At 63.5% G+C, this 25,055-nt stretch overlaps 1 protein-coding gene across 1 annotated transcript; it reads left to right on the top strand.

Moving 5' to 3' along the window:
* The first annotated feature begins 401 nt into the window (after positions 1 to 401).
* LOC132326847 (transcription factor COE4-like) lies at positions 402 to 23,339 on the top strand. The gene is given in 18 exon segments (XM_059845551.1): positions 402 to 434; positions 436 to 663; positions 1,354 to 1,469; positions 5,455 to 5,611; positions 5,849 to 5,912; positions 6,005 to 6,060; positions 6,251 to 6,324; positions 6,962 to 7,030; positions 11,770 to 11,851; positions 15,122 to 15,239; positions 17,026 to 17,159; positions 17,248 to 17,374; positions 18,788 to 18,876; positions 19,629 to 19,694; positions 20,391 to 20,532; positions 21,081 to 21,260; positions 21,730 to 21,921; positions 23,119 to 23,339. Coding segments are annotated over 18 exon segments (1,998 nt in total). The 3' UTR covers positions 23,190 to 23,339.
* Positions 23,340 to 25,055: the final 1,716 nt, after the last annotated feature.

Consider the following 25,055-nt stretch of genomic DNA (forward strand, 5'->3'; position numbering starts at 1 on the left):
AGGGACACAGGGATGGACGAGGACTTGGACACTCGTGGGACCCCTGGGACCTTTTTGGGGTCACCCTGGGGTGTCCCTGGGGCTGGTTTGGGGTCACCCTGGGGCATCTTGGGGGCCACATCGGGGTCACTTTGTGCCACCCCTGGCACCCTTTGGGGTCCCCCCCCGGGTGTCTCGGGGGACGCATCGGGGTCACTGCTCGCTACCCCCGAGCCCCCTTTGGGATTTCTCCGGGGTCTCTCCCGGGGGTCTCCCCTCGGGGTGCCCGGCGCCCCCCGCGCGGCGCGGGGAGGGACCGCTCCTCCCCGGAATGATGTCAGCCTGGCCGGCCGCGGCCCCCGCCTCCCCCGGCGGCTCCGGCCCTGCCTCCCCGGGGAGGCGGCGGCGGCGGCGGTGCCGGGATGGCCCGGGCCGGTGGGGCGGCGGCGGCGGCGGCGGCGGCGGGGGGGGCGGCAGCGAGCGCTGCTGCTGCTCATGGTGCTGCTGCCCGAGCCGGGCCGCCGGGGCCGGGCCGGGGGGCGGCGGAGGCGGCGGGGAGAGGGCAGTGATGGCGTTCCCGGGACCCCCGGGCCGCCCCCCGGCCGCCCGCTGCTGCTGCTGCTGCCGCTGCCGCCGCCGCTGCCGCTGCCTCCGCCCCGCGCCGCCGCCGCCGCCGCCCGCCCGGTAACGGAACCGAGCCCCCGCCCCCGGCCGGGCCCCCCCGGCCGCCTCCACTCCTCCCCTGCGCCTCGGCCGTCCCTCCCTCCCTCCCTCCCTCCCTGCGAGCCTCCATCCCTCCGGTGCCGCGCTCCATCCCTCCACTCCTCCTCCTCCTCCTCCGAGCCTCCCTCCATCCCTCCCTCCGCCGCGCTCCATCCCTCCTCCGAGCCTTCCTCCCCACCCCTCCTCTCCCTCCTTCCATCCCTCCACTCCTCCTCCCTCCCTCCCTCCATCCTTCTACTCCTCCTCCGGGCCTCCCTCCATCCCTCCCTCCGCCGCGCTCCATCCCTCCACTCCTCCTCCGAGCCTTCCTCCCTCCCTCCCTCCTTCCTCCCCATCCCTCCCTCCACTCCTCCCTCCCTCCCTCCCTCCCTCCCTCTCCCCCCGCGCCTCCCCCCGCCCCTTCCCCTCCCCTCACTTGGCTCCGGGGCTCCTCCAGCTCCAACTTCTCGGGCTCTGCCCCCTCCCGCCCCCTCCTCCCTCCCCCCGAACCCCCCCCGGAGCCTCCCCCTCCCTCTCCCCCTCCCTCCCTCCGCAGATGCCGCTTCCCCGGCGGCCGGGACGGCGGCCCCCGGCACCTGCCCGGTGCTGAGCCCGGGGCTGGGGGGGGGGTCCGGGGGTCCCCCTGAGCCCCCGGTCATGTTCTCGGTGCAGGAGGCGCTACCCCGGGGAGGGGTCCCCATGAAGGAGGAGCCGCTGAGCGCGGGGCTCCCCGCTGGCCGCTGGCTGCAGGGCACCGGCATCCTGGACGCCAGCACGGCGGCGCAGAGGTAAGGGGACAGCTCGGTGACAGCTCGGGGACAGCTCGGGGACAGCTTTGGGGCAGTCTGGGGACAGCTCGGGGACAGCTTTGGGGCAGTCTGGGGACAGCCCGGTGGCTCCGGGGGCTGCGGGACGAATGCAAGCCGAGCTCCGCGGGCATCCCGAGGGCTCTGCAGGGCATCCTGGGCTCCACGGGAATTCCAGGGGCTGGAGGTGTCCCAGGGGCCGTGGGCATTCCAGGGGCTGTGGGCATCCCGGGTTTTATGGGTATCCCGGGGGTTCTGGGCATTCCAGGGCTCTGGACATCCCGGGCTCCTCGGGTTTCCCAGCTTCCCTGGGCATCCCAGGGCTGTGGGTGTGCCAGGCTCTGTGGGCATCCCAGATTTCCACGGGCATCCCAGGCTCTGCCGATATCCCAAATTCCAGGGGCATCTCGGGCTCTGCAGCCCTCCTGGGCACTGCGGGCATTCCAGGGGTTGTGGGCATCCTGGGCTCTGGGAGTGTCCTGGGATCTGCAGGAATTCCAGGTCCTGTGGGCACCCTGGGCATCAACTGTGGGCATTCCAGGGTATTCCATGCCCCGTGGGCATCCTGAGCTTTGGGAGTGTCTTGAGATCCACGGGAATTCCAGGTCCTGTGGGCACCGTGGGCATTCCTGGTTCCGTGGGCATTCCGGTGTCCTGGGTCCCACGGGCTCCATGGGCATCCCAAGGTGTGCCCCCCCCTCCCCCCCCATTTTTCCTGGCATTCCTTGGGCCTCTGGATCCCCTATCCCGGTGCCCTGGGCATCCCGGGATCCCCGTGAGTTTCGGCTGCCAGGGGTTTGTGCCGACGGGAATGGGAGCTGTGCCCATCCCTGCCTTTTCCGGGGGGCTCAGATCCCATTCCCTGCCCTTTTGGGGGGCTCCAATCCCATTCCCTGCCCTCCTGGGGGCCTCAAATCCCATTCCCTGCCCTCCCTCAGTGTCCCCTCTCCCCTGTCCCTCTCTCCCGCTGTGCCCAGAGGGGTCAGTGCCACCCCTGTCCTGCTGTCCCCTCTGCCAGGTTTGGGGTGTCCCTGAGTGGTCATGGTGGCTCCCTGGGGTCCCCCCAAAACTTTGGGATGCTGGAAAACCTCAGGGACCTCCCCCCATCCCCCAAAGGGACCCCAGTGCGGCCACCACCGCGGTGACAGCCACCGCCGGCGGTGACAATGTGACACAGCTGAGGGACAGCAGTGCCGGGCTGGGGTCCCGGGGAGGTGCTGGCCTTGTCCCCGTGTCCCCAAAAAGTCCCCGGGACCCCTGCAAGGGGACAGAGGGACACACCGGGGCTGGCAGTGGTGACAGGGATGTGTCACCGAGCGGGCAGTTTGGGGTGTCCCCTCCCGCCCTCCCTGTGCCACCCTGGTGGCAGCTGGGCGTGTGCCACCATGCTGGCAGTGCCACGCGTGGGGACACCTGGCTGGGGGGGGAGGGTGTTACCCGCACCCCACAAACACCAGCGTCCCCCTCGCGTGTCCCCGTGGCCACCGCAGTGTCCCCAAGGGGTTGGCACCGAGTTCCTGCGCTGTGGGGTGGCATCAGGACCCTCTAAACCTCCTGTCCCGCAGTGTCCCCAAAGGCTTGGCAGCGAGCTCCGGGGTCCCCTGCGGGTCCGGGGTGACCCACGCGGTGTCCCCGCTGTGGGGTGGGGTCCCCACGCCCCCCGAGCCCCCCGGGAGCCGCTTCAGGGCCGTGCCCGGGGCCGCCGCCGCTTTCCTGGAAGCGCCGGGGCCGCGGCTGCTTGGAAATGCTTGATTGCCTTTAATAATTAATTAACGCGGCGGGCGGGGCTGGCAGCGCGGGGGGGACACGGCGGGGGACAGCGGCGACAGCCAGAGCCACCCCCCGCCTGTCACCGAGGCCATCTGGGGGGCGCGGAGGGGAATTTTTGGGGTCGGGAGGAGCCGCGGGCGCCGCTGTCCCGTTGTAGGGGAGGGACAGTGAGGGGACAGAGGTGTCCCCGCGGGGGTGGGACCCTGAGAGCAAAGCCACCAGCGCGGGGAGGGGACAAGGGACACGCCGCGGTGTCCACGGCAGGTGTGGGGACATGATGTGACCGGTTTGTGGTGACCGCGCACAGGTATTGTCGCCTCGGCAGGTGTGGCCCCGCGGGTGTCCCTGGGGACAGTTTGGGACCCCGCGGGTGAGCCTGGGGACAATTTGGGACCCCGGGGAGCAGCTGAAGGAGCTTGTCCTCAGAGAAATGTCCCCAGAGTGTCGCCAAGGTCCCCAGGGGCTGGGTTCGTGCGTGGCCCCGGCTGTGGCGGGGGTGACACTGGGGACCCGCTCCGCTGCTGCCGGGGCGACATCGAGGGGACTGAGGCCACCAGCGCGGTGGGGACACGGTGACAGTGACGGGGACTGTGCTGCAGCCATCGTCCCTGAAGTGGCTCTGCTGTCACCGTCCTGTCACCGCGGGTGTCGGGCAGGGACAGCAGCAGTGACAACGGCGAGCCCAGAGGTGGCACTGAGGGGTGGCAGCGCGGGTGGCTTGGGCGGGGAGGGCTCAGGGATGTCGCCCCTGTCCCCTTCTGTCCCTCGTGTCCCCGATGCCAGGGGCAGGATGTCCCCATCTGTGTCCCCTACTCTGGACAGGGGTGGTGTGCTGGGGACAGGCTGGTGGCCTTAGGGACAGGCTGGTGGCCCTGGGGACAGGGTGCTGTAGGTTTTGGGGGTCCCAGTCCAGAGTGCTGGGGGTCCCAAGGACTGGATTTTGGGATTTTGGGATTCTGGGAAGGGGGGCCAGGGTCCCATGGAGGACGGTCTGGGGGTCCCGGCGCTGTTTTTGGGAGTCCCAGTATTGGGGTGTTGGGGGTCCCCAGGATGGGGCGCTGGTGTCCCGTGGAGGAGATTTTGGGGGGTCCCCAGGGTGGGGTGTTGGGGGTCCCCAGGATGGGGTGTTGGGGTTCTGGTGTCCCACTGAGGGGGTTTTGGGGGGTCCCAGTGCTGAATTTCCGAGTGTCCTGGGAATGGGGTGCTGGGGGTCCCTGGGGCTGAGTTTCCACGTGTCCTCATGCTGGGGTACTGGGGGTCCCCAGAATTTGGGTTCCCGGTACTGGGGATCCCCAGGATTGGGGTGCTGGGGGTGCCGGTGTTCCACGGAGGAGGTTTTGGGGTTCCTGGTATGGGGGTCCCCGGGATGGGGTGCTGGGGGTCCCGCTACTGGGGGTACCCAGGATTGGGGTTCTCAGGGATAGGGATCCCCAGGATTGGGGTGCTGGGGATGCCGGTGTCCCACGGAGGTTTTGGGGTTCCTGGGAATGGGGTGCTGGGGGTCCCCATGCCAGAGTGTTGGGGGTTCCCTGTGTTGGGGATCCCAGGTCTGCGGTTCCTAGAGGTGGGGTGCTGGGGGTCCCCGAGAGGGGGCACTGAGGGTGCCAGTGCTGGGGGTCCCCCGGATTGGGTTTTGGGGGTTCCGGTGCTGGGGGTCCCCAGGATTGGGGTTCTCGGGGGTGGGGATCCTGGAGATGGGGTGCTGGGGGTCCCTGTCCTGGGAGTCCCCCGGATGGGGTTTTGGGGGTTCCGGTGCTGGGGATCCCCAGGTCTGGGGTTCTTAAGGATGGGAATCCCGGGGATGTGGTGCTGGGGGTCCCCGAGATGGGGCACTGAGGGTCGCTGTCCTGGGGGGCCCCTAGACGCGGTTTGGGGGGTTCCCGGTGCTGGGGGTCCCCAGAACTGGGGTTGATGAGGATGGGGATCCCCAGGATTTGGGTTCCCGGTGCTGGGGGTCCCCAGAACTGGGGTTTATGGGGATGGGGTTCCCCAGGATTTGGGTTCTCGGTGCTGGGGATCCCCAGAACTGGGGTTTATGGGGATGGGGTTCCCCAGGATTTGGGTTCCTGGTGCTGGGGATCCCGGGGTTTGGGGTTCCCGGGGTTTGGGGCTCCCGCTGCGGGGCTCCCTGTGCCGCGGTGCCGGGGTTGTGGCCGTGGCGCTGTCGCGGCTGTCCCCACACCGTGGCCTGTCGCAGCGGGGTGTCGCTGGCCCGCGCTCACTTCGAGAAGCAGCCCCCGGCCAACCTGCGCAAGTCCAACTTCTTCCACTTCGTGCTGGCCATGTACGACCGCCAGGGCCAGCCCGTGGAGGTGGAGCGCACCTGCTTCATCGACTTCGTGGAGAAGGAGCGGGTGAGAAACCCCAAAAAAACCCAAACCACCCCAAAAAACCCCAAAACCCTCGCGGGGCCGCCCCCGCTCGCAGCGGGGCGGGGGGGGGGCAGCCGCGGCTGAGGCGGGAGCGCAACCCCAAATCATGGCACGAGTGACCCCGAAACGGGGTGGGAGGGACGTGGAGTGACCAGGAGGGGACATCGAGTGACCAGCTGTGACCCCTCTCCGTGAATTTTGTCCCCCAACCCCCTCCAGGAGCAGAACGGGGAGAAAACCAACAACGGGATCCACTACCGGCTGCAGCTGCTCTACAGCAACGGTGGGCGCGGGGTTTGGGGGGGCTCCGGGCGGGGTTTGGGGTGTCCCCAAAGGGAGGTGACAAGCGGGGTGACCCCTCCGCTGTCCCCGCAGGGCTCCGGACCGAGCAGGATTTGTACGTCCGCCTCATTGACTCCATGTCCAAGCAGGTACCGAGACCCCGAACCCCCCCAAAACTCCCCCAGACCCCCCGGCCCCAGCCCCACCCGCGGGGGACATCTGGATGTCGCTGCGGCCACATCTGGCCGGGGGCGGGGAGGTGGCGCAGGTGACGAGGCTCGGGAGCGCCTCCCTGGTGCCACCCCGGTGTCGCGGCTGTCCCCTCGGTGTCCCCTTCAGGCCATCATTTACGAGGGGCAGGACAAGAACCCCGAGATGTGCCGGGTGCTGCTGACGCACGAGATCATGTGCAGGTGGGCTGGGGACAGCCGGGGGTGACAGGGATGTCCCCAAGGTCCCTTCGGCGCCCGCTCGTGGGTACCGACCCCGTGCTAATTAACGAGCCAAGCCAGCGCCGCTAATTAACCCCACGACAGGGGACAGGCCACCCCGGCGTCCCCTCGGGGACCCCCGCTCGTGGTTGGGGACTGCGGGTGGCCCTGCGGGGTCCCCTGGGGGTGACACGGAGCCCCGGGGTGGGTCCCCAACCCCTTCAGAACCACCCAGGGGTGACAGGGACGGGTCCCCAACCCCTTCAGAGCCACCCAGGGGTGACAGGGATGGGTCCCCAACCCCTTCAGAGCCACCTGGAGGTGACACGGAGCCCCCGAGGGTGACACGGACGGGTCCCCAGCCCCTTCAGAGCCACCCAGGGGTGACACGGAGCCCCCGGGCCCCCCAAATCTGTCCCCAACGCCATAAAGGGGTGGAAAAGTGACATCCCCGAGTGTCCCCCCGCCGTGTCCCCTCCCTACTGTCCCCTCTGTCCCCACCCCTGAGGGACGGCGCGGTCCGAGGGTGGGACACGGGGACCTGGCGTGTCCCCCCCGGGGTTTGGGGGTCCCTCAGCCCATGCTGTCCCCTGATGTCCCCTGATGTCCCTGTGTCCAGCCGCTGCTGTGACAAGAAGAGCTGCGGGAACCGCAACGAGACCCCCTCGGACCCCGTCATCATCGACAGGTATTGGGGACATTGGGGACATTGGGGACATTGGGGGACATCGGGAGACCCCATGGTGACCTGGAGGGGGTGGCAGCCACCGGAAGTGTCCCCAAGCTCGGGGACATGATGCTGATGAGCCAAGGGACAGCAGAGGGCACTCTGGGTGTCCCCAGAGGGTGACAGATGTCACATCAATAATGGAGGTGGCACCGGCGCCTTGGGGACATCTCGAGGTGGCCGTGTCCCCGTCCCCGAGGCCACCGTGGTCCCTCTGTCCTGTCCCCACCGGGGTCCTCCTGCCTGTCCCGGTGTCCCCTCCCTGGTGGCACCAAGCCAAGCCCGGGGTTGTCACTTGTCCCCTTGTCACTGCCACTGTCCCGTGTCCCCTGTCCCGCAGGTGTCCTGGGGCTGACCCCATGATGGCACTTTTGGGGTCACAGGGCCCCCCCGGGACCAGTGTCCCCTTGGGAGGTGACACCCCGATAGTGGGTGGCAGTGTCCCAAATGTCCCAAATGTCCCTGTGTCCCCTCCTGAGCTTCAGGACTTTTGGAGGGTCCCCCAGTGCCAGGCGTGTCCCCAACCTGCGCCCCCCCCATCCTCAGCATTTTTGGGGTGTCCCCAAAGGGCTTTTGGGGTGTCCCCAGCCCCCTGTCCCAGGACTTTTGGGGTGTCCCCAGTCTGCCCCCGAAAGCTTTTGGGGTGTCCCCAATCCTCTCTCCCCACTCCCAGGGTTTTTGGGGGTCACTCAGGACTTTTGGGGGGGTCACCCAGCACCAGGAGTGTCCCCAAACTTGTCCCACCCATCCCCCAGAACCTTTGGGGTGTCCCCTGTCCCCATCTTCATCACTTTTGGGGTGTCCCCAACCTGTTTCAGGACTTTTGGGGTGCCCCCGTTCACAGCACTTTTAGGATGTCCCCTGTCCCCATCTCCGTCACTTTTGGGGTGTCCCCTGTCCCCATCCCTTTTGGGGGGTCACCCACTTGCAGGAGTGTCCCCAACCCACCCCAGGACTTTTAGAGTGTCCCTTGTCCCCATCCCCGTCACTATTGGGGTGTCCCCAACCTGCCCCAGGACTTTCGAGGTGTCCCCTGTCCCCATCCCCATTCCTTTTGGGGGATCATGCAGTTCCAGGCATGTCCCCAACCTGTCCCCCCCCACCCCAGAACTTTTGGGGTGTCCCCTGTCCCCATCCCCGCCAATTTTGGGGTGTCCCCTGTCCCCATCCCCGTCACTATTGGGGTGTCCCCAACCTGCCCCAGGACTTTCGAGGTGTCCCCTGTCCCCATCATTGTCACTTTCGGGGTGTCCCCTGTCCCCATCCCCGTCAATTTTGGGGTGTCCTCAATCCACCCCAGGACTTTCGAGGTGTCCCCTGTCCCTATCCCTGTCACTATTGGGGTGTCCCCTGTCCCCATCCCTGTCACTTTCGGGGTGTCCCCAACCCGCCCCAGCACTTTCGGGGTGTCCCCTGTCCCCATCCCCGTCACTATTGGGGTGTCCCCTGTCCCCATCCCCGTCACTTTTGGGGTGTCCCCAACTTACCCCAGGACTTTCGGGCTGTCCCCATCCCCGTCACTTTCGGGGTGTCCCCTGTCCCCATCCCTTTCGGGGGGTCACGCAGGGCCAGCCGTGTCCCCAGCCCTCCCGCGGAGCCCCCCCTGTCCCCCGTGTCCCCGTGTCCCCCCCCGGGCCAGCCCCGCTGGTTTGAGAGCGCGCTAAGTGCCCCTCTCGCGGCGTTAATCAAATTACCCGGCAGCGAAAATTGACGCTTCTCATTAATTAGCCACGATTATGCTAATTGCGCATTCAAATTTATGCGCCGCGAGCAGAAGGTGCTCGGCAGCGGCGCCGGGCATTTGCATATTCAATGGTAATTAGCGATGCTAATTAATGCGCCGGCCCCGTATTTTTAACTCGCGGGGGTTCAGCCCCAGCCCCCTACCTGGGGCTGGGATTGGGGGGATTTAGGGGGGATTTGGGGTTTTTTTGGGGGGGTTTGGGGTTCCCCCCCGGCCGCGCTGTGCCGGGGGTGGCGGGACCGTTTTTGGGGCATTTTCGCGGCGTTTTTGGGGCGTTTCCCGGCGTTTTCCAGCTCCTTCCTTGCCCTGATTACCACCCGCGGGGCGGGAATGGGATTATGGGAATGTGGGGAATGGGGGGACCCCCCCTTTTCCTGTGTTGTCCCATAAGGTGGGACCCCCTTTCTGTGGGGTCGGGACCTCCTCAGTGTGAGATCCCTCTTTGGGGGGTCCCCCTTTTCCATGGGGTCCTGGAGATGAAATTCCTTTTTGTGGGATCCCCCTTTCTGTGGGATCCTCTAAATGAGAGCCCTTTTTGTGGAATCCCCATTTTTTTGGGATCCCCCTTCACCGTGGGGGGCCCCTCGCTGTGGGACCCCCATTCTATGGGATCTGCTTTTTGTGGGATGCCCCTTTCCATGGGAAACCCCTTTTTGTGGGATCCCCTTTCTCTGGGATCCCCTTTCCATGGGATCCTCCCCTCCATAGCAGCTTCTTTTTATGGGATGCCCTCCCCATGAGATCCCTTTTTGTGGGATCCCTTAATCCATGGGACCCCTTTTTTGTGGGATCCCTTTCCCTGGGACCCCCTCTCTGTAGGACCAACTTTCCCTGGAAACCCCTTTCCTTGGGGCCCCTTTTCTCTGGGAACTCCCTTTTCACGTAACTCCTTTTTTGTGGGATCCTTTCCCCCCATGACCCTTTTCTTGTGGCATCCCCTCTCCCTGAAACTCATTTTTTGTGGGATCCCCTTTTTGTGGGATCCCTGGAGTCCTTTTCCCCCCGGGAACCTTTATTTCTGGGATCCCCTTTTTGTGGGATCCTCTCTCCCTGAGACCCCTTTTTTTGGGACCTGCTTTTTTTGTGGGATTCCCCTTTTTATGGGACCCCCTTTCTTTTGGGCCCCCCTTTGTCTGGGACACCCTTTTTTGTGGGACCCCCTTTTAATGGGATCCCATTTCCATGTAGCCCCTTTTTTGTGGGATCCCCATTCCCTGGGATCCCCTTTTTATGGGATCCCCTTTCCATGTAACCCCTTTGTTGTGGGATCCCCATTCCCTGGGATCCCCTTTTTATGGGATCCCCTTTCCATGTAACCCCTTTGTTGTGGGATCCCCATTCCCTGGGATCTCCCTCCGTGTCCCCCCCATCCTGACCCGGGGCTGACCCCACTTGGGGTCCCCCAGATGTCCCCAAACCCTGTGTGACCCCAGGGACGGGCCTGGGGGTCCCCAGTGTTCCCACCCAGGGATCCCGGTGTCACCCCCAGTGGGATGGGGACAGGGAGGGACACTGGGATGGGGACACTCGGATGGGGACAGGAAGGGACACGGGATGGGATGGGGACACTGGGATGGGGACAGGGAGGGACATGGGATGGGATGGGGACACTGGGATGGGATGGGGACACTGGGATGGGGACAGAGATGGACACTGGGATGGGCACACTGGGATAGGGACAGGGAGGGACACTGGGATGGAGACACTGGGATGGGGACAAGAAGGGACATGGGATGGGAACCTGTGTGTCCTCCACCCCATTGTCCCCAACGGTGTCACCAGTGCCATGGCAGGGGGGACAGTGGGGTGGGATGGGACTGGGATGGGGACAGGGAGGGACATTGGGATGGGATGGGGACACTGGGATGGGGACAGGGAGGGACATGGGATGGGGACACTGGGATGGGATGGAGACACTGGGATGGGGACAAGGAGGGACATGGGATGGGGACACTGGGATGGGATGGAGACACTGGGATGGGGACAAGGAGGGACATGGGATGGGAACCTGTGTGTCCTCCACCCCATTGTCCCCAATGGTGTCACCAGTGCCGTGGCAGGGGGGACACTGGGGTGGGATGGGACTGGGATGGGGACAGGGTGGCACAACGGGGTGGGGACAGGAAGGGACTGAAGGGTAGGGACAAGGTGGGGACACTGGGAAGGGGATGGTGTGGGGACACTGGGCTGGGGACAGTGGAAGAGGGACAGGATGGGGACACTGGGATGGGGACACCAGGATGGAGATGGGGACATGGGATGGGGACAGTCGAAGAGGGACAGGATGAGAACATTGTGTTGGGGACAGTAGGATGGGGACAGAGCAGGACAGGGATGGGGACAAGAAGGGACAGTGGGATGGAGGTGGGGACACCAAGATGGGGACACTGGGATGGGGACAGTGGAATGGGGGCAGGCTGGGACATTGGGGTGAGGGTGGGGACAGTGGGATGGGGACAGAGCAGGGCAGGGATGGGGACAAGAAGGGACAGTGGGATGGGGACAGAGCAGGGCAGGGATGGGGACAAGAAGGGACAGTGGGATGGAGATGGATGGGGACACTGGGATGGGGACAGGGTGGGACATCGGGGTGAGGGTGGGGACAGTGGGATGGGGACAGAATTGGACACGGATAGGGGCAGGATGGGAACACCAGGATGAGGACAGAATGGGGACATCAGAATGGGGGTGGGGACAATGATGGGGTGGTGACAAGAAGGGACAGTGGAACTGGGACAGAATGGGGACACTGGGATGGGGACACCAGGATTGGGGACAGGACAGGGACAGGATGGGGACACCAAGATGTGGATGGCGACAATAATGGGGTGGTGACAAGAAGGGACATTGGGCTGGGGACAGAATAGGACATTGGGATGGGGACAACGGGTGGGGACACCATGGGGACACCAAGATTGGGGACACGTTTGTCCCCTATATTTCCCCCCAATTTCAGGTTTTTCCTCAAGTTTTTCCTCAAGTGCAACCAGAACTGCCTGAAAAACGCCGGGAACCCGCGGGACATGCGGCGCTTCCAGGTGACACTTGGGGACATCAAAAAGGGGCTCAGGTGACCCCAAAAAGATTTTCCAAAGGGGTCAAGGGGAATTGGGGACTCGATTCCCCCCATTTGGGGGGAATCGAGTCCCCAATTCCCCTCGACCCCTTTGAAAATCCCAAATTTGCCTCCACCCTATAAAAGGTGACACTTCCAGGTGACACTTGGGGACATCACGGAGGAGATCCCAAAAAGAGGTTCAGGCGACCGCAAAAAGATTCCCCAAAGGGGTCAAGAGGGTTTGGGGACTCGATTACTCTTGACCCCTTTGAAAATCCCAAACTTTCTACCACCCTAAAAAATCCACCACCACCCCACACAGAACCCCAAATTTTGACCCCAAAAAGGGGTCCAGGTGACTCCAAAAAGATTCCTCAAAGGGGTTGAGGGGAATCGAGTCCCCAGTTCCATTCGATCCCTTTGAAAATCCCAAATCTGCCACCACCCTATAAAAGGTGACACTTCCAGGTGATACTTGGGGACGTCATGGAGGAGATCCCAAAAAGGGGTTCAGGCGACCCCAAAAAGATTCCTCAAAGGGGTTGAGGGGAATCGAGTCTCCAATTCCAATCGATCTCTTTGAAAATCCCAAATCTGCCACCACCCTATAAAAGGTGACACTTCCAGGTGACACTTGGGGACATCATGGAGGAGATCCCAAAAAGGGGTTCAGGCGACCGCAAAAAGATTCCCCAAAGGGGTCAAGAGGGTTTGGGGACTCGATTACTCTTGACCCCTTTGAAAATCCCAAACTTTCTACCACCCTAAAAAATCCACCACCACCCCATACAGAACCCCAAATTTTGACCCCAAAAAGGGGTTCAGGTGACCCCAAAAAGATTCCTCAAAGGGGTTGAGGGGAATCGAGTCTCCAGTTCCAATCGATCCCTTTGAAAATCCCAAATTTCCCGCCGCCCTATAAAATATGCTGCCACCCTATATGAAAACCCAAATTTTGACCCCAAAAAGGGGTTCAGGCGACCCCCAAAGGATTTCCCAAAGGGCTTGAGGGGAATTGAGTCTCTAATTGCCACTGACCCCTTTAAAAAAATCCCAAATTTCCCGCCACCCTAAAAAATCTACCGCCACCCTATACAAAACCCCACATTTCGACCCCTAAAAGGGGGGGTGAGATTCAGAAGACCCCAAAAAGATTCCCCAAAGGGGTCGAGGGGAATTGGGGACTGGATTCCCTCCATTTGGGGTGAACTGGGTCCCCAGTTCCCCTCAAACCCTTTGAAAAATCCCAAATCTGCCACCACCCTAAAGAATTTACCGCCACCCCATAAAAACCCCCACGTTTCGACCCCTAAAAGGGGGGTTGAGGTGCAGATGACCCCAAAAAACTCCCAAAGGGGTCCAGGGGACCTGGGGACTCGATCCCTCCGTTTTGGGGTGAATTGAGTTCCCAGTTCCCACTGATGCCTTTAAAAATCCCAAATTTCCCGCCACCCTAAAAAATCTACCGCCACCCTATACAAAACCCCACATTTCGACCCCTAAAAGGGGAGGTTGAGGTTCAGATGACCCCAAAAAGATTCCCCAAAGGGGTCGAGGGGAATTGGGGACTCGAGAACGGCGGGAATTGAGTCCCCAATTCCCCTCGACCCCTTTGAAAAATCCCAAATTTCCCGCCACCCTAAAAATTCCACCGCCGCACTATAAAAAACCCCAAATCCGGCCTGAAAACCCCCAAAATCTCCGCCCCCCCGCCCCCCAACAACCCCCCCTCGGTCGCAGCTGGGTCCTGGCCCCCCCCGAAGTTCATCAGGGCTCGGTAACGAGATGTTAATTATGACATTTCGGTGATTAACGACCCCATTTGCATCGCGGCATCGGCGGCGGGAGAGCGGCGGGAAAAGGGGGGGGGGGTTGTGGGATTGGGGGGGGACGGGAATGGGGGGGGGGGTTCCCTTTTAGGGGATGGGGGACTGGGGGTGGCTCTAAAAGGGGTTTGGGGTCTCCTGGAGGGGTCCCGAGGGGGCCTCAGGTGGGTTTGGGGTCGCTTGGGGGAATTTGGGGGGCTGGAGGTGACCCTAAAAGAGGTTTGGGGTCCTCTGGGGGGAATTTGTGGGAGTGGGGGTGGCCCTAAAAAGGATTTGGGCTCTCCTGGAGAGGCTGGGGCAGGGAAGACCTGGGGGAATTTGGGGGATTGAGGGTGACCCTAAAAGGGGTTTGGGGTCCCCTGGGGGAAACTTGGAAGACTTGGGGTGACCCTAAAAGGGGTTTGGGGTCTCCTGGAGGGGTCTCGAGGGGGCCTCAGTGGGGTTTGGGGTCCCCTGGGGGAATTTGGGGGATTTGGGGTGACCCTAAAAGGGGTTTGGGGTCCCTTGGGGGGATTTTGAGGGAATGAGGGTGACCCTAAAAGGGCTTGGGCAGGGGAGTCCCTGAGGAGGTGGCCCTACAAGGGGTTTGGGGTCCCCTGGGGAATTTGTGGCACTGGGGGTGACCCTAAAAGGGATTTGGGGACCCCTGGGGGGAATTTAGGGGATTCGAGGTGATCCTAAAAGGGATTTAGGGTCTCCTGGAGGGGCTGGGGCAGGGAAGACTTGGGGGGATTTGGGGGTGGTCCTAAAAGGGATTTGGGGTCCCCTGGGGGGAACTTGGAGGACTTGGGGTGACCCTAAAAGGGGTTTGGGGTCTCGAGGGGGCCTCAGGGGAGTTTGGGGTCCCCTGGGGGAATTTGGGGGATTTGGGGTGACCCTAAAAGGGGTTTGGGGTCCCCTGTGGTAGGACAGGGATGGGGACACCACGGGGGCATCATGGGGACCACACACAGCCTCCCTGGGGTGTGACACGGCTGTGACAGGGGAAGGGACACCACGGGGACAGCACAGGGACACCACACACAGCGTCCCTGTGGTCTGACTGGGATGGGGACACCGTGGGGACATTTTGGGGACACCACACACAGCATCCCTGTGGTCTGACAGGGATGGGGACAGTGTGGGGACATCGTGGGGACACCACACACAGCGTCCCTTTGGTCTGACAGGGGTGGGGACAGCGTGGGGACATCACAGCGACACTACACACTGCACCCCTGCGCTGTGACAGGGCTGTGACGGGGAGGGAACACCATGGGGACAGCACAGGGACACCACACACAGCCACCCTGGGGTGTGACACGGCTGTGACAGGGGAGGGGACACTGCTGGGACACTACAGGGACACCACACCCAGTGCCCCTGCAGTGTCCCCAGCCAGGCCAGGGGAGCCGGCGGGGTGACCGTGTCCCTTGTCCCCGCAGGTGGTGGTGTCCACCACGGTGCACGTGGACGGCCACGTCCTGGCCGTGTCCGACAACATGTTCGTCCACAACAACTCCAAGCACGGCCGGCGCGCCCGGCGCCTCGACCCCTCCGAAGGTCAGGGGACACTTGGGGACATCTTAGGGACATCTTGGGGACATCTTGGGGACATGTGTTGAGACCCTGCCAGTGTGGCCTGGCACCCCGCGGGTGATAGCTGTGTCCCCACCCCGCTGTCCCCAATGTTTGCGCTCGTTCATGGTTGGGTGTCTGTGGGTGCCTCCCCATCTGTGTCACCGTGGTCACCTTGGGGACATCTTGGGGACATGTTTTGGGATCCTGGCAGCATGGCCTGGCATGCCCGTGGTGATTCCTGTGTCCCCACCCTGCTGTCCCCAATGTCTGGTGGGCCCATCCATGGGTGTCTGTCCCCATCCATGTCACCATGGCCACATGGGGACATCTTGGGGACATGCCATGGGACCCTGCCAGTGTGGCCTGGCACCCCCTGGGTGATCCCTGCTGTCCCCAATGTTGGTGCTTGTTCATGGTTGGGTGTCCATGGGTTCCTCCTCGTCTGTGTCACTGTGGCCACCTTGGGGACATCTTGGGGACATGTTTTGGGTCCCTGCCAGTGTGGCCTGGCACCCCCTGGGTGTCCCCACCCTGCTGTCCCCACCCTGCTGTCCCCAATGTCTGGTGGGCCCATCCATGCGTGTTTGTTTGTCCCCACCTGTGTCACCATGGCCACCTTGGGGACATCTTGGGGACAAGTTTTGGGAGCCCCCAGCCTGGCCTGGCACCCACAGGGTGATCCCTGTGTCCCCACCCTGCTGTCCCCAAGTGTCCGCACCCATCCGTGTTGGGTGTCCGCGGGTGCCTCTGTTTGTCCCCACCCATGTCACCGTGGTCACATGTGCGTGTTCCCCAGCCACGTCCATGTGAGCACCTGTGATTGTCCCCATCTGTGTCCCTATGTCTGTCCCAGTCCATGTCCCTGTGGTCACCTGTGTCCCTCCCCCGCCATGTCCATGTCCTTGTGTCCCCATATCTGTCCCAGTCCATGTCCCTGTGGCCACCTGTGTCAGTCCCAATCCACGTCCGTGTCTGTCCCAGTCCATGCCCTCGTGTCCCCATCAATGTCCATGTCCCCATGCCTGTCCCCATCCATGTGCCCATGTCCCCATGCCTGTCCCCACACCTGTCCCAATCCATGTCCATGTCCCCATCCATATTTGTGTCCCCATGCTGGTCCCCGTGTCCCCACATCTGTCCCACTCCATGTCCGTGTCCCCATACCTGTCCCTGTGTCCCCATGCCTGTCCCCACACCTGTCCCCATTCCTGTCCCCTCTTCCCTGCCCCCACCTCACTGTCCCTGTCCCTGTGTCCCCATGCCTGTCCATGTCTGTCCCACTCCATGTCCGTGTCCCTATGGCTGTCCCCATGTCCCCATGCCTGTCCCCTCTTCCCTGTCCCCATGTCCCCATGCTTGTCCCCATGTCTGTCCCACTCCATGTCCGTGTCTCTATGGCTGTCCCTGTGTCCCCATGCCTGTCCCAGTCCATGTCCCCATGCCTGTCCCCTCTTCCCTGTCCCCCTCCACCCCTCTGTCCCTGCCATCGCTGTCCCTGTCCCCTCCACCAATCTGTCCCTGTCCCACCCTCTGTCCCTGCCATTGTTGTCCTCGCCATTGCTGTCCCTGTTCTGCCACCCCTTTGTCCCCACCATCTCCGTCCCTGTCCCTTCCACCCCTCTGTCCCTGTCCCCTCTCAGTCGCTGTCCCTGTGCCCTCCACCCCATTCCTGTCGCTGTCCCCTCCACTCCTCTGTCCCCACCTCTCTGTCCCTGTCCCCACCCCTCTGTCCCTGTCCCCCTGCCACGTCTGTCGCTGTCCCCTCCAGCAGCCACCCCCTGCATCAAGGCCATCAGCCCCAGCGAGGGCTGGACCACGGGCGGTGCCACTGTCATCGTCATCGGGGACAACTTCTTCGATGGCCTCCAGGTGCTCTTCGGCACCGTGCTGGTGTGGAGCGAGGTACGGCCGGGCCCGGGGTGGCGCGGGGACACCTCGGGGACACCGTGGGGACGCCGCGGGCCGGGCTGAGGCCGTGTCCCCCCCGCAGCTCATCACCCCCCACGCCATCCGCGTGCAGACCCCCCCCCGCCACATCCCGGGGGTCGTGGAGGTGACATTGTCCTACAAGGCCAAGCACTTCTGCAAGGGCGCCCCGGGACGCTTCGTCTACACCGGTGAGGGACGGGGACAGCGGCGCTGGGGTGGGGACAGCGGGGCTGGGGACAGCAGCACTGGGGACACCGGGATTGGGATGGGGACAGCAGCACTGGGGACAGTGGGATTGGGATGGGGACAGCAGGACTGGGGACAGCAGCACTGGGGACACCGGGATTGGGATGGGGACAGCGGGGCTGGGTGAGGCCAGCAGCGCTGGGGACGGCGGGACTGGACAGGGGACGTTGGGAGTGGGGACAGCGGGGCTGGGTGGGGACATTGGGAGTGGGGACATCAGGACTGGGTGGGGACATCAGGGCTGGACTGGGGATGTTGAGACTGGGTGGGGACATCAGGGTTGGGATGGGCACATTGTGGCTGGGGACATCGGGACTGGGGTGGGGACATTGGGGCTGGACAGGGGACATTGGGACTGGGGTAGGGACATCGGGACTGGTTGGGGACATCAGGGGTGGGGAGGGGACATCAGGACTGGGGTGGGGACATTGGGACTGGGGTGTAGACATCAGGACTGGGGACATCGGGATTGGGATGAAAACATCGGGACTGGGGTGGGAACACCTGGGATTGAGATGGGAACACCCAGGAAAAGGATAGAGGCTGCTGAGATTGGGATAGAGATGACTGGGAATGGGATGGGATGGGGACCCTGGGATTGGGGTGGGGACATTGGGATTGGGGTGGGGACACCTGGGAATGGGATGGGAACACCCAGGAATGGGATAGAGTGCACTGGGACTGGGATGGGAACACCCAGGATTGAGATGGGGACACCTGGAAATGGGGTGGGGACACCTGGGAATGGGGTGGGGACATTGGGATTGAAATGGTGACACCTGGGATTGGGATGGGATATCCTGGAATTGGGACGCAGACATTGGGATTGGGGTGGCGACACCCAGGATTAGGATGGCGACAGCTGGGATTGAGATGGGGACACCCAGGAATGGGATAGAGACCACTGGGGTTGGGATGGGGACATTGGGATTGGGGTGGGGACACCTGGAATGAGATGGTGACATTGGGAATGGGATGGGGACACCTGGGAATGGGATGGGAACACGTGGGAATGGGATAGAGAGTCTTGGGATTGAGACCTGGGAAGGGGACACATAACCCCATAAAGGGGTGGAGACCCCCAGGATTGGGATTGGGATGGAGAACCCTGGGATTGGGATGGAATATCCTGGGATGGGGACACCTGGGATTGGGATGGGGACACCTGGGACTGTGACACGCACCCGTGGGGTGGGGACACAAACCCCAGGAAAGGAACACAGACCTTGGGAAGGGGACAGAGCCCCTGTGACAGTGACACAGACAGCCAGGACAGTCCCCCGCTCCTTGGGACAATGTCCTAGCCCGCGGGACATTGTGACAGTGACAGTGACAGCGGTGTCCCCTGTCCCCAGCCCTGAACGAGCCCACCATCGATTACGGGTTCCAGCGGCTGCAGAAGGTGATCCCGCGGCACCCCGGGGACCCCGAGCGCCTGCCCAAGGTAGGGGACAGTGACACCCCAGGGGACAGCGACACCCCCGGGGACAGGAGGGACACCCCGGGGACACGGGCATTCCCTGGCAGCGCCCCAGGGGCAAAGGGCAGGGAGGGGGTGGCAGTTCTTGTGTCCCCTGGGTATGGCAGGGCTTGGGGCAGGGAGGGATGGGCGGGGTTGGGGACACAGCGGGGACACGGGGGGGTCATTGGGGACACAGAATGGGGACATGGGGGGGTCACTGGGGACACAGAATGGGGACACGGGGGGGTCATTGGGGACACAAAATGGGAACACGGGGGGTCATTGGGGACATAGAATGGGGACATGGGGGGGTCATTGGGGACACAGAATGGGGACACGGGGGGGTCACTGGGGACACAGAATGGGGACACAGGGGGGTCATTGGGGACACAAAATGGGGACACAGGGGGGTCATTGGGGACACAGAATGGGGGGGTCAGGGGAGGTGACCGAGGGGGACACAGGAGGGGCTTTGGGGACACAGAATGAGGACACAGGGGGACCAAGGTGGGAACAAGGGGGTGGTGATTGGGGGCACAGAACGGGGGGACACAGGGGGGGTCATTGGGGACACAAAATGGGGACATGGGGGGGTCATTGGGGACACAAAATGGGGACATGGGGGGGGGTCATTGGGGGCACAGAATGGGGACACAGGGGGACCATAGGGAGTGGGCTGGGGATGCAGCACCCTCTGACCCCCCGTCCCCTCCCTGTCCCCTCGCTGTCCCCAGGAGGTGCTGCTGAAGCGCGCGGCCGACCTGGTGGAGGCGCTTTATGGGGTCCCCCACAGCAACCAGGTGTGTGGGGACACTCCTGGGACACTCCTGGGACACTCCTGGGACCTGCCTGGGACCCCCCGCTCTGGGACAACCCCAGGGACCCTCCTGGGACCCCTCCAGGACCCCTCTGGGACCCCCTTGGGGACGCCCCTGGGACCCCCCACCCTGGGACACCCTCAAGTCCCCCCCCGCCACACCTGGAGGGTCCCGGTCCCGTCCCCAGCCCCGGGAGGTGACACCGGCTGGGACAGTCCCAGCCACCCCCAGCCCATCCCAGGGTGACCCTGTGGGTGGTGGGGTGACACCAACGGGTGGCACTGTGGGGTGGCTCTGCTGGGTAACGTCAAGGGGTGGCACTGTGCGGTGACACCAAGAGCTGACACTGCAGGGCACCATCGAGGGGTGACAATGAGAGGTGACACTTGAGGGTGACGCTGTGCTGGGAGGTGACTCTGTGGGGTGGCACAGAGAGGTGACGCTGAAGGTGACACTAAGGGCTTCGTCTGTGTGGTGACACTGTGGGGTGGCACTGCAGGGTGACATCGAGGGGTGACACTGTGGGGTGACACCAAGGAGTTGCTCTGTGGGGTGGCACCATGCGGGAGGGTGACACTATGAGGTGACACTACGAGGTGGCACTGCAGGGTGCCACCCAGAGGTGCCAGCAAGCAGTGCCACCCTCACTCGGTGGTGACACCACTGCCGTGTCCCCAGGACGTGCTGCTGAAGCGGGCGGCCGACGTGGCCGAGGCGCTCTACAGTGTCCCCAGGGCCCCCGCGCATGTCACTGTCCCCTCCTTCGGCGGGGGGCAGCTCGGCCTCGCCATGGGCGACTCCCCGCAGGGCTCCGAACAAGGTGCGAGGTGGCCTCGGGGTGGCGGGAGGGCTTTTGTCCCCTCCCCGGGTGGTGCCACCACTCCCTGCCCCCTCAGGGCTCTGACCAAGGTGTGCCCGGTGACCTCGGGGTGGCCTCGAGGTGGCGGGAGGGTTTTTGTCACCTCCCCAGTTTTTTGTCACCTCCCCGGGCGGGTGCCACCTGTTGCTGTCCCTTCAGGGCTCTGACCAAGGTGCGAGGTGACCTCGAGGTGGCGGGAGGACTTTTGTCCCCTCTCCAGGAGGTGCCACCAGTCCCTGTCCCCTCAGTGCACCCCATAATATGCGTGGTGGCCTCAGGGGGGTTGTGTCCCCTGGGGAGGCGGTGGCACCGTGTCGCTGTCCCTTCCGGGCTCTGACCAAGGTGCGAGGTGGCCTCGGGGTGACCTCGGGGTGGCGGGAAGGCTTTTGTCCCCTCCCCGGCGGGTGCCACCCGTCCCTGTCCCCTCAGAGCTCTGTGCAAGGTGCGCAGTGGCCTCGGGGGGTTGTGTCCCCTGTGCAGGCGGTGCCACCGTGTCGCTGTCCCCGCAGGGTTCTCGCGCAGCCCCGGGACGCCCCCGGCGCGGGGGTTCGGCCCCCCGGGCTCGGCCCCCCAGCAGGGCTTTGCCGGGGCCACCGGGGGCTTCGGCGGGGCCACCATGGCCGGGCTGGGGGTCCCCGGGTCCCCTCCGAGCTTCCTGAACGGCTCCACCGCCACCTCCCCGTACGCCAGTGAGTGACACACCTGGGGACACCCCTGGAGGGCAGGGACGCGGGTTCGTGGGGGTCCCCAGAGTCATGGGCCAGCCCTGTGGGGTCCCCAAAGCCGTGTGACAACTCTGTAGTGTCCCCAAAGCCATCACTGAGGGCGGGAGAGGGAGTGGGGACACGGCCAGCTGAGGTGGGACAGCCCTGTCCCTGTCCCCATCCTGGCCCATCGTTGTCATTGTCCCTGTCCCTGCCTCTCTCCCTGTTCCTGTCCCTGTCACTATCCTTGTCCCCTTCCCTGTCGTGTCCCCATTCCTGGCCCTGTCCCTGTCCTTGTCCCTGTCCCTGCCTCTCTCCCTCTCCCCATGCCTATCCCATCCCCATCCCTGTCCCAGCTCCGTCCCTGTCCCCATCCCTGTCCCTGTCCCACCCTCTCCCGTGCCCTCACGGTGTCCCCTGTCCCCATCCGAGCCATGTGTGACTGTCCCCTCAGTCCTGCCCGCCAGTCCCCCACTGGGCGCCTCATCCGTCGCTGTCACCTCGGGCCCGGGCACGGCCACCTCTCCTGGTGGCTTCTCCTTCTCTCCGGTGACGATGATCTCGGCCGTGAAGCAGAAGAGCGCCTTCGCGCCCGTGCTGCGGCCACAGGGGTCCCCCCCGCCCGCCTGCGCCAGCGCCCTGCAAGGTCAGCCTGTCCCCAAGGCCACCAAGGCCACCAAGGTCTCTGACACCCAGCCCCGGGTGGCCCCGGCCCCGTGGAGGGTCCCCGGTGTCACCACACTGCTGATGTCCCGTGCCTGGGCATGGTTGGGGCTGCTCTGTGCCACCCTTGTCCCTCTCTGTCTCCAGTGTCCCCACTGTCCCCAGGGTCCCTGACATCTGTCCCCATGGCTGGGTCTGCCCTGTGCCACCCTTGTCCCTCCCTGTTCCCCATTCCCCAGTGTCCCCACTGTCCCCAGGGCTCTGACATATGTCCCCAGGTGGCCCTTACCACATGGAGGGTCCCTGGTGTCACCACACTGCTGATGTCCTGTACCTGGGCATGGTTGGGGCTGCCCCGTGCCACCCGTGTCCCTCTCTGTCCCCAGGGTCCCTGACATCTGTCCCCAGATGTCCCCAGCCCCATGGAGGGTCCCTGGTGTCACCGTGCCCCTTGCACATTTCTGGGTCTCTGGTCAGGGCTCTGCTCTGTGCCACCCTTGTCCCTCTCTGTCCCCGTTGTCCCCAAGGTCCATGACATCTGTCCTTGGTGGCCCTGTCCTGCAGAGGGACCTCGGTGTCACTGTAATCCTTGGACCTGCCCAATGTCCTGCCCATGGGTGTGGCTGGGGCTGCCCTGTGCCACCCTGGGGCCTGTCCTGCTGTGTCCCCAAGGTCCCCAGTGTCCCCAACACCCACCCTGAGTGAGTCCCCCCGCCCCACAGAGGGTCCCCCGTGTCACCGCACTCCCTCCCTGATGTCCCTGCCCATGTGATGCCCATACCTGGGGTTGTCCCATGCCATCCAGATCCCTGTCCCGCTGTGTCTCCAATGTCCCCAGTGTCCCCAACACCCACCCTGAGTGAGTCCCCCCGCCCCACAGAGGGTCCCCAGTGTCACTGCACCCCCCTCCTGATGTCCCTGCCCACGTGACACCCATACCTGGGGTTGTCCAATGCCACCCTGGGGCCTGTCCTGCTGTGTCCCCAGTGTCTCCAATGTCCCCAGTGTCCCCAACACCCACCCTGAGTGAGTCCCCCTGCCCCACGGAGGGTCCCCGATGTCACCGCACCCCTTTCCTGATGTCCCTGCTCTGAGCCACCCACATCCCTGTCCCGCTGTGTCCCCAATGTCCCCAGTGTCCCCAGTGTCCCGTGGCTGACGCTGTCCCCGCCCTGCCCAGACCCAGCTTTCGAGGACTCGGACAAATTCCACGCTCCGGCGCGGCCGCTCCAGGGATTGGCCTATTCCTAAGGACGGCGTCTCCGGAGGGGCTCCGGACCCCCCATCCCAATGGGACAAGGACTGGGGACGTCCCTGTCCCCTGTGCCCTCCCCTCAGAGCTGGGCGGAGCCGCCACGCTGAGTGGGATGAGGGGACCCGGCCCCCCGATGTCCCCACCCTGGGTGGCCCCAGCCTGGCCCGGCTGAGGGGGGACTTGGGGAAGTCCTGGAATGAGCCAAAATTCCTGGGGTTGGCCTCGGGAAGAGGCGGAGAGAGCCGGGAATGGGGCAGAGGAGGGAGCGGGGTGGAGGCGCCGGGATGGGCGGGAGGGGTGGTCCAGGATGGGATGGAAGCTCCGGAAAAGGATGGATGATCCAAGGTGGGATGGGTGCTCTGGAAAAGGATGGGTGATCCAAGGTGGGATGGATGCTCTGGAAAAGGATGGGTGATCCAAGGTGGGATGGATGATCCAAGGTAGGATGGATGATCCTTGTGGGATGGGTGCTCCAGGTCAGGATGGATGTTCCAAGGTGGGATGGATCATCCAAAGTGGGATGGATGCCTCAGGTGGGATGGATGATCCATGTGGGATGGAAGCTCTGGAAAAGGATGGATGATCCAGGTTGGCATGGATGATCCGTGTGGAATGGATGCTCCAAGGTGGGATGGAAGCTCCAGGATGGGTTGGATGGTCCAGGTTGGGATGCATGATCCAGGATGGACTGGATGCTCCAAGTGGGATAGATGCTCCAATGTGGGATGGAAGCTCCAGAAAAGGATGATCCAAGGTGGAATGGATGATCCAGGATGGGTTGGATGATCCAAGGTGGGATGGAAACTCCAGAATGGGTTGGATGATCCGGTGGGATGGATGATCCAAAATGGGAGGGATCTTCCAAGGTGGGGTGGATGATTCAGGAGGGATGAAAGATCTGGAATAGGATGGATGATCCAAGATGGGATGGATGCTCTGGAAAACGAAGGATGATCCAAGGTGAGATGAATGATCCAAGGTGGGATGGATACTCCAGGATGGAAGGGATGTTCTAGGTGGGATGGAAGCTCTGGAAAAGGATGGATGATCCAGATGGGGATGATCCAAAGTGGAATGGATGCCCTGGAATAAGGTGGATATTGAGAATTAGAGGGATGATCCAGGAGAAGATGGATGCTCCTGGGCAGGGGGGATGATCTGGAGTGGGATGGAGGGATGATGGAGGGATGGATGGATGGAGGGATGGAGGGATGGATGGAGGGATGGATGATGGATGGAGGGATGGATGGAGGGATGGATGGAGGGATGGATGGATGATGGATGGAGGGAGGGATGGAGGGAGGGATGGATGGAGGGATGGATGGAGGGATGGATGGATGGATGGATGGATGGATGGATGGATGGATGGATGGATGGATGGATGGATACTCCAAGGCAAGAGGGCTGGTCTGGGACAGGATGGATGCTCCCAGGAGAGATGGATGCTCCAAGGTGGGATGGATGCTCCAGGTGGGAATATCCTGGATCCCCCAGGGCGGGATGGATGCTCCGGTGGGACCCAGCTCCCCCCGCCTTTCCCGGCTCTCTCCCTGCTCCAATCCAGAGCCTCACCCACAATTCCAGAACCCAATCCCAGAATCCCAGATCCCAGATCTCCGCCTGTCCGGGATCAGGATCCTGATGCCACCTGAGGCGTGGGGACACCGCGGTCCCTGTCCCCTGCCATTGATTATCGCCATTATTAACGACATTAATTATCAGAATTATTTTGACCACAGGGAGGAGGGAGGTCCCTGGGTGTCCCTGGGTGTCCCTGGGTGTCCCTGGGTGTCCCTGTCCCCTCCCCCAGCCGGGAATTTTGTACATAAATGGGAAGATTTCCCAACATTCCCCTTTTTTCC

This window comes from Haemorhous mexicanus, chromosome 4 (genome assembly GCF_027477595.1).
Source record: "Haemorhous mexicanus isolate bHaeMex1 chromosome 4, bHaeMex1.pri, whole genome shotgun sequence".
Lineage (NCBI taxonomy): Eukaryota > Metazoa > Chordata > Aves > Passeriformes > Fringillidae > Haemorhous > Haemorhous mexicanus.